The sequence below is a fragment of the Acinonyx jubatus genome, chromosome E3, assembly GCF_027475565.1.
Source record: "Acinonyx jubatus isolate Ajub_Pintada_27869175 chromosome E3, VMU_Ajub_asm_v1.0, whole genome shotgun sequence".
Classification (NCBI taxonomy): domain Eukaryota; kingdom Metazoa; phylum Chordata; class Mammalia; order Carnivora; family Felidae; genus Acinonyx; species Acinonyx jubatus.
The window spans coordinates 22,132,083-22,150,150 of NC_069398.1; the positions used below are offsets into that span (position 1 = coordinate 22,132,083).

General features: G+C 49.0%; 1 protein-coding gene across 3 annotated transcripts in view; it reads right to left on the reverse strand.

The window, feature by feature from the left end:
* The window catches only part of GALNT17 (polypeptide N-acetylgalactosaminyltransferase 17), a 439,855-nt gene that overhangs the window by 106,982 nt on the left and 314,805 nt on the right, over window positions 1-18,068 (reverse strand). For all 3 annotated transcript variants that reach the window (XM_015069888.3, XM_053213855.1, XM_053213856.1), the window contains one exon: window positions 5,410-5,527. In XM_015069888.3, coding sequence (XP_014925374.1) covers window positions 5,410-5,527 — 118 coding nt within the window. The remainder of the gene's footprint in view (window positions 1-5,409; window positions 5,528-18,068) is intronic.

Below are 18,068 nucleotides of genomic sequence, written 5' to 3' on the forward strand. Positions count from 1 at the left end.
CCACCGGCAACTGTGGCGGCCAGGTCAAACTCTGCTGTTTAAGAACGTTATCGTGACTCTAAGCAAATGAAAATACATCCATCCTTTGCCATCACTCATCGTGATGGGTCTGAATCTCAGCTGCGACCATTGTGGAGCCTCCTGCAAAAGCTGAACCACAGGGAAGGTTCTAGGCTGGACTGAGCCAGGTAAGAAGATTATCCCAGCTGTGCCTCCCCACACCCTCTAGATCTTAGCAAATACTTAAGTATACAGTACAGTATTTTTTAAATGTTTATTTATTTTTTGAGAGAGAGAGAGAAGGAGAAAGAGAAAGAGAGAGAGAGAGAGAGAGAGAGGGAACATAAGCGGGGGAGGAGCAGAGAGAGAGAGGGAGACACAGAATCCGAAGCAGGCAAGGATACTTGCCACAAATTGGCAAATACTTGCCAACAACACACACACACACACACACACACACACACACAGGAATTCTGCCTTGTATCTAGTTCTTGAGCTTTCTGACCAAGGAAAGATGTTTTCCGAGAGCCAGAGGATCTGATCATGTCTTTCTATTGTCTCCCTTTAGGGACGGCTGTGCCCAACAGGATTCGGTAAACTTGTGTGTCACTCTTTTTTACAAGGCTTCAGAATAAGACAGTGCCTTCTCTTCCCAGAGAAGTCGGACATACTGGAGAAATCTGAAGCCATCTGATTTTTTACACCACTTAAAAGGAATCTAAGTGGTCTTCTCTCCTTGGAGAATTTCTTTGCTCTTACCATTTAGATATGTTGCTATAATATGCCTTGTTAATAGTTTCTGATTAATGTTACTCAGAACAAGATGAAACCTTTCAATTTCTCATCTCATTTATTCTCTCAGTCCTGAAGAGCTTCCCCCCACCCCCACCCCTTCCCTGCATCGATCGTTTTGGTCACAGGCAAGCTGCCTTCCACCTGAGCAACGGCCCTGGAGTCAACCCTGCTAGTATCTTTCCCTGAACCACAGTGAGACTTTGCATGCCGACTCTCGTGATTCATCCTTACTCACTTAGGATGGAATGAAAAGGCAACAACAAAAATTTCAAAGAACAGTTAGAAAGATTGCAGGGGGACCTATTTCTTGGTGAAAAAAAAATCACAAAGAAAGACAGCGTGCTCGTATTAAAATTTTCCTACTTAACTAAAGCACGAGATGTGTCATTTCTTACAGGTCAATGTGTATAACTGTATATGGGCACTAAACGAAAATTCCATACAGGTGTGTGTATATTCAACAAAGCTCTGATTTTTTTTTTCAAGCAGTGGGGATGGCTTTCTTAACAATGTATTTATTATTCACCTAATTTGTTTGTTTTAAATGTTTATTTATTTTGAGAGAGACAGAGAGAGAGAATGTCATAGTGCAAGCCGGGGAGGGGCAGGGAGAGAGAGAGGGAGAGGCAGAATCCCAAGCAGGCTCCAAGCTGTCAGTGCAGAGCCCAACGTGGGGCTCCTGATTCATGAGATCATGACCTGAGCTGAAACCAAGAGTCAGATGCTCAACCAACTGAGCCACCCAGGTGCCCCTTTTTGTCATCTAATTTGTGTCCGTAACAGCATGAAATAGCACAAAATGCAAGAGAATGAACAGAGTTTGTAAAATAGATTACATCGATGACCTCATGTAAAAGGGAGCCCTGTCCTCAAGAACCTTATAGTCACTTGGTCCAGACACCTGCCCTTGAAGTTAAGGACGACTTAAGGTGCTGACGGCTAAGGTGGGCTGCGGGTGAGGGGAGGGGGAAGGGCGCCCTGAGGGCCTGCAGTGGCTGTGAGGGGCACCCAGCCTTGAAAGGTGTGGACCCTCACCCGAGCTACTTTCTGAGAAAAGGCATGTGTTTAACCAGGAAGCTGGCTGAGGCTGTGGTGTAGACCAGCAGCTCTCAAACTTGGGTGTGTAATAGAATCACCTGGATGGTTTGTCGCCAGGCAGGTTGCTGAGCCACACCTCAGGGTGTCTGATTCGGCAGGTGCGAAATGGGGCCTGGGAATCTGCATCTGTAACAAGCCCCAGATGAGGTCGATGTTGCTTGTCGGGGACCACACCCTGAGAACCACAGAGTACCACGTAGACAGTAACTACGTGGACCTTGAACCCAGGTCTTGGTCTTTATGGCACCAACAGCACTCGACTCCTGCTTTAAGGATCGGCAGAAAACCGGGGCGCCTGGGTGGCTCGGTGGGTTAAGTGTCCGACTTCTACTCAGGTCATGCTCTCACAGTTCGTGGGACTGAGCCCTGCATTGGGCTCTGTGCTGACAGCATGGGGCCCGTCTGGGATTCTCTCTCTCCCTCTCTCTCTGCCCCTCCCCCACTCGTGCTTTTTTTTCTCTCTCAAAATAAATAAATAAACTTAAAAAAAAAGAATTGGGGGGGGCGCCTGGGTGGCTGAGTCGGTTAAGCGTCCAACTTCGGTTCAGGCCATGATCTCGCGGTTCATGAGTTCCAGCCCTGCGTCGGGCTCTGTGCTGACAGCTCGGAGCCTGGAGCCTGCTCTGGATTCTGTGTCTCCCTCTCTCTCTGCCCCCCCCCCAGACTCGCACTCTGTCTCTGTCTCTCTCTCTCAAAAATAAATAAACATAAAAAAAAAGAGAACTGGCAGAAAACCAAGGCTTCTGTGGAGTCAGCTCACAACTGGCAGGACGACGTAATCTACGGGAATACGGCATAAACAATCCCACACCTCCAGCGTGGATGCTGGATATGCCTGGGTATACAGTAAGCGGCAGGTAAGTGCACAGGAGGGTGGGATCCATGCCTCGATCCATCTGAAGTGCTCATGAAGACGTGCAGAGAACAGCCAGGAGCTGAACCATAGGGAAGCCAGGACTGGGAGCAGACTCCATGGGCCGTTCACTCTAGCCTGTTCCTGGGGAGCGTGCAGAGTAGGACCCACTGGCCCCTGGGATGGTGGTACAGCCGGCTTTGGTGTCTCGGGCTGTGCTTTGGGGTAGAAGCCAACACACCCCCTGCCCCCTTCATGGCTGGGGCCAGCCACACAGGACCACCATCTCCACGGAGCCCGGCAGAGCCCCCCACGCTGCCCTCTGCAAGTTCCAAGTCACTGCAAGGCAAATACTTTTGCAAACGTGGGGAGACCAACGTCTTAGCAAGCCTTAGCCGTGAATTCTGCTGTCACCGCCTCTGTTTCCCCCAGAACACAGCAGGCAGTGGCAATCAATCCGAGAGTCCCTCCTGTCCCCATAACTCCTCTACCTATGTGCCTGGTCACATAGGGGCAGTGTTTCCCCCCCATCATCTGGTTCTCCCCTCTCTTGGTGATGTCTTACCCTTCACCGGCTTCCTTCTAACAGCATATAGAGACATTCAAATCTCTTATCATAAAAATAAAATTAAAAACAAACAAAAAAAAGGTTAACTTTTTCAAGGCAGGGCTCCCATCAGCTCATTTCCTTTGCAGATAGGTACCTGGAACAAGTTATCACAGATTCCTAACAGACATTCAAGCATTAACCTAAGAGACACCTACCGGGCCATGTGTTAAGCATGGTTCTACATGCATGGAACACAAAGGTGAAAACAGCAAAGATCGGGGCCCCGTAAAGGGCAATCTACTGAGGGCAAGGTCGACGAAAACCAACACTCCTAATAAGTAAGTAAATTCTATGGCAGGCTACAGGTCAGTGAGAACTTTAAAACAAAAAAGAAAAGAAAAGAGAAAACAAAGCGGCAGAACAGAACAAGGAGAAATGGACGGGAACAGGACGGGTAGAGGTTTGAGTCACAGGCCAAGTTCATCGTGCTGGGTCCAGATCTTTTCCTTCAATTAAATTCCAAACGGATTAATGACAAATGTATTCGCTATAATATCATATTCATAGGCGTTTTAATTGATGGGCTTTACAAAGAAATCCTATGCAAATTCCATCGAGGAAAGAACCCAGGCTGACACTGACAGCACAGGAAGAGTCTGCAGTCTCCAAAAGGGAGCGATTTTAGGATCCAGGGAACGTCCTCACCATCCCCTTTCACTCATGTATCCCAGGAGGTCATTACATCACGAGGGCATGACGCCTTTCGTCCCACAAAGGGGGATTCAGTACAGACGAGGGGCTGGTGGAAGGTATTGGGCAGTGAGGGATGAGAGAGTCAAATAGAGAGCAGGCTTTGAGGAGGGTAGGGGATCCAGACTGAGTGTCCGCCTGGTAGAACAAAAACGGGAATGCAGAAGAGGAAAGCAAAGGAAAGTCAATATATTTAAAAACTTCGTATTGTGTCCTGAGCTGTTTCTAACAAGCCTGATTCTCAGGGGCTCAGGCATGAAAAGGGTCAGGACAAAGGACAGTGGGCACAGAGGCTCCAGCTAGGGACACAACGACCACCTGCTCTTTGTGGTATGGAGGAAGACATACCAGTTCAGTGGTTACTGGGTCCTCAAGGAGCCACCCAAGCCAAACCCCTGGCTGGGGTTCATTTGACTTCACTCTAAAACAAAGAGGTCGGAATGCATCAGTGTGTTCAACTTTTATTTTTTCTACACTGGAATTCGCTTTTCAAAGCAAATCTTGAGCAAAGCACAGTACAACTGACCCAACACAGGGGTTCAGGGCACTGACCACCCACCTGCGTGCAGTTGAAAATCCATGTACAAGCTCTGACTTTCCAGAAACTTAACTACTCACAGCCTACTGCTGAGCGGAAGCCTTACCAATAATGTACACAGCCCATTAACACATATTTTGTGTTATGTGTATTATATACCGTATTCTTACAACAAAGGAAGCCAGAGGGGAAAAAACCTGATTAAGAAACTCCTAAGGCAGAGAAAATACATTTACAACACTGTACTGTATTTATCGAAAAAAGTCTGCATGTAAGTGAACCCGTGCAACTCAAACCCACGTTGTTGGAGGGTCAACTGTACCCAAAATATCTCAACAGTGAAGCTGATCTGGGTAATGTTCTATCATTACCCTTCCCTAACCACCCCCTTAGAAGCATTTCTAAGGAAAGGAAGGGTCCCACAGAACATGGTCCTTCTCTCTTCTGGCATCTTATGATTCCATGAGGTACCTGAATCGTCGACATGTATACGATAGGATACTACTTAAGGAGACAGTTGAATTTAAGAAACATTTAATGGAAGAGTCAAAACTGGGTGGATGTGGGGACCGAATTCTGCAGCTCAGGTCCAAGCTGGGTCACCAAGGCGTGAAACACATTGTTCAACCTTTGGAGAAGGGAAAGCCCAGGGTTCCCCACGTTCCCCCTGGGACAGCCGGGCTGGCACATCCTCAGGAGAGGGGGATGGGTGAACGATCCTGCCACTCACCAGCTAAAGGAGCTTTAAAACACACACGAAGGACGATCAGGCGGCGGTGCTCACAAACACGAATAAACCAGGGGGAAAGGATGCCATGCACAAACCTTGATTCCAAGTTCGATATTTTCTCCTCCATACACATCCATGCCAGGGTCAAGGAGACCGATTTCACCAAAGAACTTCCTGTTGACCACGAAGGAGCAGCCAATCATGGCTGGTGTCCTGCAGGAGAGAGAACGAAGTCACAGTCAGCCGACGTATCATTCGGCCATGGGAAAGCGGGAAATGCCGCCATTTGCAACAACACGGGTGGACCTTGAGGGCATCACGCTAAGTGAGAGAAGTCAGACAGAGAAAGGCAAACACCGTAGGTTGTCTCTTATGTATGGACTCAGAGGAACCAAGAGTAGAATGGTAGTTGCCAGGGGCTGGGGGTGGGGTGGGGGATATGCTGGTCAAAGGGTCTAAACTCGCAAGATGAGTATGTTCTGGAGATCGAATGCACAGCATTGTGATTATAGTCAAGCATACTGTACCATATACTTCAAAGATGCTAAGAGATTAGATCTTTCATGTTTTCACCACAAAATGAAATGATAATTACGTGATGTGACAGAGGGGTTGGCTAATGCTGTGGTGGTAATCATATTGCAATATATAATATTGCAACATATATGCAATATATAATGCAATATATAATATTATATGCAATATATAATATACTGCAACGTATAAATGTATCAAGTCAACATGTACGCTTTACACAGCGTTATATGGTAATTACGTCTCTATGAAGAAAAAAGGGGGAGCTGAAGCCACTCAGGTGACAAAACCAGAAGCCATCACAACAGGTGCTGGGTTTCACTCCGGCAAATCAAGTAGCTTCCCTGAAATCCTCGATTCCCACACGCTCTCTTTGCATAAAGCTCTGTTTGAGCTTCAGACCAACTCGGGGACCCAAACCACCTAGCGACAACCAAGCTTCTGGGTGGCTTGCACAGGATGGGCTCCCATGACACGTGGGGTCTGCAAACACGGGAACGATTCTCATGGTATGTCTGGCAACGGCCATGTGACGGGATGCGCATCCCTGGGCAGCTGCGGAGAAGCTCAGAGGTGAGGAACGAGAAGGGAGAAGACTCATCCAGGAGGCCACTGGTGCCCACAGAGAGACCGCCTCCGCCCGCCGAGAAGGGGATGCCCAGCAGGAAAGACGAAAAGGATCGGCAGGGTGGCCCGTGACCATCAAGTCCGGAAACAAAGACTCAGTCTTTATTTTTGTATCTATTGATCCCCTTCATTCTGTCTTCCAGGGCAGGCCAAAGGCACGAGTTGGCTCACCGAAAATCAGAGACAGACACCGTCTGAAGCAAAATATCAAGGACGTATGTGCGGAATTGACAGGATTGCGGTATTAATCTACCACGTTCACTGCAATTCCCCATGAAGCACAGAACCACGCTTTCTAAGGACAGACGGCATGCCGATACATTACATATTGTCTGGTATTATATAGTATTACATCGTGTACTGCAGGGTCATACCAGCCGATCCTGGACTCTGCCCTTTCGCCTCTGCTTCTAGACTTTATGGGTACCCCGTATAATAAATTCATTCAGCAAATATTTTCTCCCACCTACCATATCTAAGGCCTCTTACCAGTGCTGTAGCAGGGAGAGAAAGACACAACATACTTCCCGTGTTCGAGCAACTCTAAGTCTAATAACAAATTAATATTGTTATATACTAATAATATTATGTACTATGATTAATGTTACTATTTTCATCACAGCCATTTATTAAGCAATTAAGGAGCCTCAAGCACAAGGGCAAAGCCCTCTTCAGGCACCGTCTCGTTTAAAAACCTCCACAGCCCTGGGAAGAAGGTGGGGCCATCGCCACGGAAGAGCTGAGGCCCGTGGATATTTGGTGACACAGGGTAGGGCTGAGGACCCATCAAACTTCAAAGTCCTTGACCGTGGCCCTTCTGCTGCACTGTACTCTCCAGAAAAGTCTTTGGAGAGGAGCCGGCAAACGCCCACACTGTCAAAGGCCAGAGATGCTGTTGAGATGCTTTCCTCGAGAAAAGAGACAGGCAGGCAGGTGAAACCCCACTGGGGCCACCAGGAAGTATTAATTCGGTGGAATTCTCTTGAGCCGAACCATAAACCTCAATGTCAGATCTTCAGTGGCTCCTGGTTTTGAACCTGACTCTCACCTTAATGTCCAGATCTCTGACTCCATGGAACATCTCTCGGTTGTTACTCTTTTCATTACAGCCATTTATTAAGCACACATTTTTTGCTGGAACACTGGAAAAATCAGTGCTCGGAGTTGATCAGCCTGGTGTGAATGTCGGCACCACCCCACTGGAAACCGTACTTATGGGATGTTAACGGAGTGCTCTGGACCCCAGAGAAGTCCCTACAGAGTACTGCTGTGAAAAGAGATACAGTCGGCATACAGGAGGGGCTCCGTGAATGCTGTTCCTTTGCCCTCTCATTGTGAGGCCCATCCATAATGTTGTCTCCACAAATCATATGCCAATCACACCTCTATATATGGGACGCCACCCTCTGCCATGCCCGCTACACCAGGGAAAGGAAGCACGTCACTTGCTCATTTTCTCCCAGCCCCGCGCCCCTCAGGGAGAGGCAGCTGACCGCCCCCCCCCCCCCAGAATGGAAAAGCACTTTGCGGGCCCACCCTCCCTGAGCTCAGTTACCTAAACCGGGAATGTGCACCAAACCCCAAACTGGGTCCACCGAATCACGGTATTCCTGAGACTTGGAATCAGGAGGCTGCTGGTCTCATTCGTCTGTAGGACTCAGGGCGCCACTTTGGGGCAGCTGCAGGGGCCCCCGCGTAAGTGCACGATTGTGCGGAGGCAGGACGCAGACGTCCGGTGGGGGTGTGAGGCCCTGGCAAGGGACTGCCTAATGACTTTGGCCTCCCATCAGCTGACAGGCCCGGGCTCTGCTCTCCGCCCCTGGGTCACGTGGGACCCCCCGCGTCATTCTGTTCTACCTCCTTGACTCAAACCGTGTTAGATAGTTTTCTGTTCTTTGCAACCAGTGATGATAACACAGGCTGTCTCCTACTTACCATCGGTGGGGGGGGGGGGGGGGGAGGGAGGCAGGGGGGGTGGAGGATGTGTTATCACACAGCCAGGAGGGGCAAACTGCAGGGGAGGGTCATTCCGGGAGAGCTAAAAGCCAGCCCCCCCCCCCCCCCCCCAGTGATAGAGAAATGCCAGCAAAGTGCAGGGGTCTGCAGAGGAGGGGGAACATGAGGCAGCACCCGGGCCACCTCAATTTTGAGAGCAAGTGCTGAGCACATCAAGAAATTCGGGTATGCTAAGGCAATCTCCCCAAAGCCCGTGCTCAGCAGCGCCAAGTTCCCAACCTTCACAGACACGTATAATGAACTCCTGCTCCAAGATGCTGTACTTTCTAACCCCTCGAGGGCAAGCAAGGCAGCCGACATCAGATGGCACAGTCAGTCAACAGACACGCTTGGACGGGTGGCTCTGGGCACAACCCCATGGGTGAAAGAATGTTTCTCTGAGACTGGCCCAGGGGCACCAGCATCACCAGGACGGCTCTTTAGATAAATGCAGATTCTTAGGGCACCTGGGTACCTCAGTCTGTTGAGCGTCTGAGTTAGGCTCAGGTCACAATCTCACGGTTCGTGAGTTCGAGCCCCGAGTCAGGCTCTGTGCTATCAGCATGGAGCCCGCTTTCAGATCCTCTGCCCCCCCCCCTCCCCTGCTGCACTCACACGCTCTCTCTCTCTCTCTCTCTTGCAAAAATAAATAAACATTTAAAAAAAGAGAGACAGATGGACAGAAAGAAAGCAAGAAAGAAAATGCAGATCCCTGAGTGCGGCCCAGGATCATGGAACCAGGTTTACAGAGAAGGGACTTAGGAATTTGTGTTGGTGCCAGCAGACCTATCCCGTGGGGCCATCTCCCCCAGAGCCATCAAGTTGTCCCTCTAATTTGTTTGTTCCCAGGACCTACTGCCCTTACTGGCACAGAGCAGGTGCCCGCTGTCTACTGTTGAATAAACGAATGAATCTAACAGAGCTGAGCCGCCCCTGCTGGGGAAGGGCTCCGTGACATCTCTGGGACATGCTGGCTTGCTTACCCGGACCGGAAGCCGAGGACAGCAGGGGCGTGTGCCACAGCTGGGGCTGACAGGGAGGGGCGCAGAACAGAGAAGGCCGAGAGAAGGAGGAAGACACGTGGAGGAAGGAGCGGGGGAGGGAGGGCGTCAAAGCACGAAATGTTCGCTGTCACGGAAGGTAGACGGGCTGCTCGTTCCCTCCAGATCCCTCTCGCATTGCCCTTTGGGAAATATGCCCTGTCAAGCGGCATGATATTTTAGTGTAACTGGCTTTATCTGGATGAGATTTTTCACCCGTGGTGGCAAGGAGGGAATTCACAGTATGAGCCGCTCCGGGGCCCCTCTCTGCTGGTCACAGCTCTGTTCAGCACATTCGGCTAGGTTCTCTACCAGAAGCCCCAGGATCCTTCGCAGCAGAACTGAGAGGTCCCTTAGGGCCTCCTCGCTGAAACCGGGCCAGGGTGGCACCAGGGCCCATGGCCACGGGAAAGCAGGCCTCTGTATGCATCCTGGGTGGCTGTCAGAAGCTGAAGGTGAAAGGCAAGGTGACCGGCCCTAAGGAAATGCAGACGTGGAACAAATATGTGACCGTTATCGTTGGTGGCAGCATGTGGAAAGGTCCCCGAAAGGTCACGGTGAGAAACCTGCTGGTGTGTCAAGAAGAGAGAGCACGCCATTCCATGTCTCGGCTCTCTCGCGAGGTGGCACCTGACAGGACAGTGGACGAGGGAGGCCGGAACCAGAGGCGGCCTCCGCGAAGCAAAGACCACAGTGCTGGGGGCAGGGCAAGACTCCCAGCAGGTGGCCAACATCAAACTGGGTCTGGGTCTCCCCCCCCCCCCCCCCCGCCAGGCAGGCCGGCATTGCTGGTGAGGTCAGCGGGACAACTGCTTTGAGTTCTGGAACAACCCGGGGCGCCTGGGTGGCTCAGCCAGTTAAGCGTCCGACTTCGGCTCAGGTCACGATCTCACGGTTTGTGGGTTCAAGCCCCGCGTTGGGCTCTGTGCCAACAGCTCGGAGCCTGGAGCCTGCTTTGGATTCTGTGTCTCCCTCTCTCTCTCTCTCCCTCTCTCTGCCCCTCCCCCCACCTCAAAAATAAATAAACATTAAAGGAAAAAAGTTAAAAAAAATTGAATTCTGGAACCGCCTGGCCGCTGATGAGCCGCTGGGGCTCGCCCGGGGAGAAGCGGGTCTCTGCTATAGCAGGCCATCTTCCAGCCCCACCTGGGAGCTGCCCCAGGGGTGGCAGGCTTAGCCAGACCCGGCCTTCCACTGAGAACCAAGAGGCGAACCTTGCCCCGCTTCCCCTCTGGTCTCCTCACCACCTGCCCGGCCTTGCCGGCCACAGCCGACTGCGCTTCGGGGCGGACGGGATCCCGGAACGTGAAGTTCTTCAGACTCAACTGTGATTACCACCATTAGTGCAAACATTTCCATTCAGAATCATTCAAAAATGATAATCATATTAAGGGATCTGCCAAAGTCTAATAGCTCTATTACAGAGGAGAAGAACAGAAATTAAAAATAATCACTTTTATTGTTGCTGTCGCACAGAAGATGCGCAACACATACAACGGTTCCAGCTGAGGGGGAGGCGGAAGGGAGAATGTCCACCAAATGCAAAGCCTTCTCAGCGTCCACACTTCCTCTCCTCGTAAGGGCCAACGGGTCCGTCTGGGTTGTAGGTATTTCCCCCCCACCACCACACCCCTTCGTTGGCTCCCTATTCTCTCCTCGGTTGAGGGCGGGCTCATCCTTCGCTCCCAAGTCCTCCTCGGTACCGTCCCAGCCACATGCCCCACAGATGCAACGGCCTGGCGACTCTGGGCTGTTCGTTGTTCAGACGGTGTGTCCCTTCTTCTGAACTGCCCTCCCTGGGACCACCTCCATCCATCCAAATCCTACCCGCCCTTCAAAGCACATGTCTTTCTTTCTGAAAAAAAAAGAATTTTTTATGTCAGGCGAAGTCCTGAGGACTTCTGTAGGTACCGTCCTAGTGAGCAAGCAAACACGATTTTTCGGTAGTGGGTTCTTAGTAAAAACGTTTCGTGGTTGCAGTGACGGCACCCTTGTTATCATGGGTGAGCGAGGCCACTGGAGGGGGAAGAGCAGGCTCCAGGGAAAGAGCAGGCTCCAGGGGTAGAGGGGAAAGAAGGTGCTAGAAAACAGACTCTGCTGATCTGTGGCCCATGGGACTAGGTGATGTGCTGTTTTCAGAAGGAAGGCCCCCACTGGCCAGGGTCTTTCTTCTGCCCCTCGGTCTCCTGATTTGCAGTGACTACTCCTACCAGGGTGCATACATGTCACGGCGTGGCTCGCGATCTTGGTCACCGCGGAGGGTATTAGAGCTGAGATATCCGCTCCTGCCTGCCTCATACCCACTGCTGCTTTCATAGGTCCCAGCTGCCCCCTGGCCCCCATCTCTGGTGGCCACGTCTCCAAATTCGTGGCTCATGAGTCAGGGATCCAGGGCTCACCCTGTTTTCTCCTCTCATGATTCCAGCTGGCCTGCCTCCCCGGGACTCGCTGCCTTCCTCGGTCCTCAGACTCAAACACCTGCCATTTTCATTGGTCCCAGCTCTGCTTTAGCTGACGGCCAGGTCTGTTTGCGGAGCACCTTCTAACGCCAAGACCCCGTTTGCAGGAAAAGCCTAGAAAACTCTACGCCATCCCTGGGGTTATCCTTCGAAGAATTTCCGCAAATCTCGTTCCCAGGGTACAACCAGCCCTGGGTATTTGGGTGATCTTGTCAACTTCTTCAGCAATAGACAGCTTGCTTAATCGCAATGTACTCACTCCAGTGCCTTTCTTTCAAATGACGAGGACTCTGACACCGTTTCCTCACACACAGAAGGGGGTGTCTCACGTGGATGTCGCCCTTCCTCGGCCACCCCATGGCGCAGATGCCGATGTGCTCAAGTGACCAAAGGACAGAGCAGGGATGGGGGAGAAGAACTGGGCACACCATCCAGGCCAACAACGCCCCGTGCCGAAAAAACGGACGTATCGATGCTGCGTTGGGACAATCCAGTTGTCCCTGACCCTCAGAGCAGCTCTCGTTGGTAGATACTACTCGTCCCAGTTTCCAGCCGAGGAATCGGGGGTTAGGGGTCAGGGGAACTGGTCAAGGGCAGACACGTGCACGTTAAGCCCAGAGCCAGGAGCAACCTGGTGGTGTGTCTGACCCCACCCCCTCCTAGGTATCCCGGCTGTCTCCCAAACAAGATCACCAAAAACAGGCAGCAGCTAAGAGCTCTCGCACTGGGTGGGGTAAGTGGTCCCGCTCGGAAGATTTCTGGGAACTTGCAGCTGCTACGCACTAAAAATACAATTTGGGGGAAGGAGCTGGCTGGCTTGCATAGAATTCTCAACTGGCACAGTACAGTAATTTAATACTCAGAGTTCCATTTGCCTCTGCTATACATACAAATACCAAAAGGGTAAGGACCGCGCTGCGTTTTTAAAAAGCAAATGCTGTATCCAGCGCACAGATATCTCACAAGAAAATCGGACCCAGAGGCCAGTGATTCGTCTGTTAAATGGAGGCAGCCCTTCTCTCTTTTGTTGCCGAGGAGATAATTCACACCGAAACAACAACTTCTTCCAGATTGGGAAGTGAACTGTCTGGGTATTAAGAGCCTTTCCTTGCGGAGGATAAAGGAGAGGCTCATCTCTCTGGAGTGTGATTTTTCACAGATGCAGAAAATGCCAGCGGGGATTGAAGTTGCCAGTTCCAAAAGCATTTCCTTGGCTGGCTGATTTTGCCCGGGCTTGTTTTATTAAAACAAAGACCACATCAAAACTCTCTAGTAAGATGTTTCCTCCAAGTAATCTTCTCAGCATAACACTTTGGCTCTTTGCTAATCACATTTTCTGTAGGCTTCGGGAAATCGATTTGCAAATAATCCTTTGAAGACAATTTTTGCAAAAGCACAAAGTTTCTAAAGAAGCGGTAAGGCATTAAGCCATTATCAGCCATCAACACTTCATATATGTGTGTATTTAAGGGTCTGGTTAGCTACCTTGTGAGATCAAGTACAGGTTGGGTGAATGTTTGGGGAAGAGAAAAAAAAGAAGAAAGGTCTAGAACAGAGGTCAGCACATTATACCGCCCGTTTTTGTCCAACCCGAGAGCCAAGAATGCTGTTTATAGATGAACATACGGACGTGCGGGTGAGAACACCGGCAACATGTTACCCCTCCCCCCAACAAAAATTCCATTATCCTCATTAGTAGACATGAACTCCAAAAATTTGTACTCATGATTATTACAGTTTGGATTTCATCGGTAAAATATTTGTGGAAATTGTTTTTTCCTCTTCTTTGTAGGCATCTAGGTAATAGCCTTGAATTTTTCTTTTGGATTATAGAGCCTAATATATTTACTGTTCGGTTCCTTTAGAGAAAAAGTTTACTGAACTCTGTCCTAGAACATGAGGCCTGGAGGGAAGTAGAGACTCCATGTGGGGCCACGTGGTACCAGGTGACTGGAAGAAAGATAACTTTGAAAAGGACAGATAAGGGACTTGGGGAGAGAAAGACTTAAAAGATGGGTGAGCATCCCTCCAGACACCAGGGCTGATGTCAGAGCAAATCTGATGAAGGCTTTGGGCCGCACACTCAAAAGTGCACACCTAGGCTGGCAACACACCTTGTTCTGCAAAGAAAGTGAAAGGGCGCGTAATTTGCCCGCCCCAAATATGCCTCTTTGGCGCAAGGATTACCTTGAGCTGGTTATCTTTAAGAAACAGCAGACACAGGAGAAGCTCTGAAAACCTACCCTTCGGAAAAGAGAAATCTCCATTTATAAGGGAAAGCTCCATTTGTAAGGGTGTCTCCGTCTCTGTACTAGGAAGAGAAGGAAACTCTTATCAATAGAGAAGACACCCACTTAAGTCACCATAATAAACCTTACCCTTGTTTGACTGTGCTTTTTCTGGTACCCCCCCCCCCCACCCACCATTGACAGACCTCCCTTCTCTGCACCATATTTCTTTTGTGTTTAGCTGATGATGGTGTTTAGGGTGGTGGTTTGGGCCACCTTGGGAAGTTACTCGGTTTTCCTTGGTCTCTCCCATCTATCTAGAAGGCATACATGTTATTAAACTTACATTTGTTTTTCTCCTATGAATCTTTTTATAACAGGGGGGACCTCAGCCAAGAACCTAGAAGGGTAAAAGGAAAATCATTTTCCCTCCCCTACTAAAGGAAGAGTACTGAGATGTGTGCATAGTAGAGAATCTTTCTGAGAAGGTTTGAGGACATCCTATAGAAATGCGGGCGCTGTGGGATAAAATACAATTAGAACTAAATGGGAACACAGAGCAAAGGGGAAATGAGCAGAATAAGATAATGCCGAGGGTGAGCTTAACGTACGTAACGTACGCTTAATAAAGGTGTGGAGAAAGGCAGCACAGGCTTTCTGGCAGTCATTGCAAACACAGTTACTGGAATCATCTGCAGTGTCTAAAGTATGTTTAAAAGACAAGTACAGACACTTGGCCCCTAAGTCCCCGCCCCCCCGCCCCGCCCAAATTTCTCCACTGAGGAACTTGGTCAACCGTCCCCTCAAAACACTACTTTAGTAACACCACACGCTCCACAATTCTGTTTCTTAAAACACTCTTTGGCATCGGCCCACAGCATTTATCCAAGTATAATAAGATGAGGACAATTGTTTTCAGGGCCAAAATGAGGTCAAAGTAAGAACATAGCTTTCTGATGGCCTTGTTTGTTTATGGTTAGATTAGCAGTAAAGTAGCTATAAGGAAGCAGGCAAATAAAATATGTATTTTGAAATATATGAGTTTGCTTTTCTATTCTGGCTTCACTTTCATCCAGAGGCAGTCATAGCTTTGAGATGAGTAAAGACTGTCAGAACTAAGATGAAAAGAAGCAAAGAAGTGTTAATTTTCAGTTGTGACTGTGAAACTGACTCTTGAAACTAACTTCCGAAACCGTCTCAAAATCAGGATTTTAAGTGCATTAGCCATGCGCTGGAGAAAGATGTTTTCTGAGTCTGAACCTCCTTTGAAATATCAGGCAAACACAAGATGGAGGTTGTGACATGGCCGTGGGTCTCAACGCTGGCTCACTTTGGGATCACCTGGGGAGCACTCATAAACGACCTGTGCTTGGGCTCACTCCCAGACACTTGGATTCAACCGATCTACATCCAGATTCGATTTAAAAGGGCATGCGACCGGGGTCTAGAACCACTGGCGGATGGAATCTTTCCAATCCCAAAGAGAGGCTACTTCTTTGTGGGTTGGGGGCGAAGTCCGTAGAGAGCGGAGAAAGGGAGACAGACCTGAAGCCAGGCCTCCTCTGAGCGGTGTTTAGTTTAGTCCTACCATCTCGGTTGGGAGTCCGGGTTGGGAAGAGAAACTCTGCAAATAGATTTGAACCTAGGAAAGCAAGAGTTTTGCTTGCTGCCTGAGGGTTAAAGACAGGCTACTCCAAGATGGGCCACTTTAGTGCGATGATTATTTTGAGTCAAAGGCAATAAAAACCCAGCAGATTCAGGAAAAAAACTTTGCCTCCTTCTCGACTGCCTAAATTTACACTGGAAAAGACAGCCCGTACCAGGATGAGAGCTATTTTTTTATATATATAATTTATTGTCAAATTGGTTTCCAGACAACACCCAGCGCTCATCCCAACAGGTGCCCTCCTCAATGCCCATCACCCACTTTCCCACCCACCTCCCCCACCCCCCATCAACCCTCAGTTTGTTCTCAGTATTTAAGAGTCTCTCTGGAAAACAGTGTGGAGATTCCTCAAAACATTAAAAATAGATCTACCCCGTGACCCAGCAATAGCACTGCTAGGAATTTACCCAAGGGATACAGGAGTGCTGATGCACAGGGGCACTTGTACCCCCATGTTTATAGCAGCACTTTCAACAATAGCCAAATGATGGAAAGAGCCTAAATGTCCAGCCACTGATGAGTGGATAAAGAAGATGTGGTTTATCTATACAATGGAATACTACTTGGCAATGAGAAAGAATGAAATCTGGCCATTTGTAGCAGCGTGGATGGAACTGGAGGGTATTATGCTAAGTGAAATAAGTCAGGCAGAGAAAGACAGATACCGTATGTTTTCACTCATATGTGGATCCTGAGGATGAGAGCTATTCACAGAGATTCCTCCTTACCTAAAACAATGTATCTGCATAATAGGGCAACCTTTGTTTTCCAAACAGCGCCTCTCTCCTTCCTGCTAGTGGTCTTCCTCCCCTTTGTATCCTCAGGCCCCCTACAACCCTCCTTAGCTCATAGAAGCCTCGCGTTGCCTCAATGTCTTTAGAATTTCGTGTCCTTGTGGATTCCCCATAGGTACAAAACTAAACCTGATTTTCTCCTGTGAATATCTCCTGTTAATTTTGTTCTTAGTCCAGCTAGAAGGACTTTGAAAGGAAAAGAGAATTTCTTCCTCCCAACACTGCCTAGCACTCTGCAGGAGGGAAAATGCCTTGCAGAATACCCAGGCCGTGGGGCAGAGATGGTTGAGTGATGTGTAGGCAGACAGAAGACTTAAAATAGTGTTTCCAGTGCCCACAGCCAGCTCCTGACTTGCCAGAAATCCTGATGCTCCCTCATTTCCCAGAGGAATGGTAGCAAAAGGCTAGATCAAGGGAGTCAGGGAAATGGAGGGCATGGAATATGCAGATATTGTGCCTGGGGTTCAGGACCAGGACCAGGGGTATCAGCAGTGAATAGGGGATAAAACACGTATGAGAGGAATGAGACACGTCAACAAGGCCCAGGAAGGTTACAGAGGAGAGCCTGCAACCCAGACACCTCTCCCCATCACCACGGTGGAGGGCCAGTTCATGCTTGCTCCTAGGAGTTATTCAAGAGGGGAAGCAGGAGAGGAAGACCCTTTGACGGGAAAGAGCAGTGCTTACATAGAACAGCCCGTTTAATCATGATTTAACAGAGCAAATGACTTCAGAGAATGCAGTTTTAAATTCAAAGAAACTGAATTTCCTTCAGACAACAAGATTAGTTTTCTTTTTCATCATCAGTGAAAATGGGGACTAGAGATCAAGTTGAATTCAAATACAGAAAAACAAAGTCAACGTTTTCCACATCTGATGTGCAACTACAGTTTAAAACTTGCTACAGGATTTGGAGCACTTAGAAGAGTGAACGGACTCTAAGACACCAACAGAAAACTAGGAGAGGAAAGAACAAAGGAGTCACATAAGAAAAACAACTTTTCTGGGAAGTAATTTGGCAAAATGTCGCACAAGTCGTCACAGTGTATATGTCTTACGTGGAGAAACCCCATGCCTATGAATTTATCCCAGAGAGTAATAATGATTTCTGCCTCTGAGAACGTTGGATTACATGATTTGGACAACTTTCCAACTAAAGCCAATGAGAAAACACTGGGTTACAACTTTCGAATTGTAATGAAACCATTACAGATGAACAAGATGTAAAGTATTGAGTTGAGATCTAGCCGAGATTGGAATAAAGGGAGAGAATCCCAACACTAGGTTTGCTTCTGCCCAGAGCTATGTACTAGTACAGAAAGAGGGGCTGCATTTATGGCAGCCTCAAAAGACCAGGGAGTTAAAAGATAGATGTCAGGGCCCACCATGATAGGCAACCTGATAAACCACC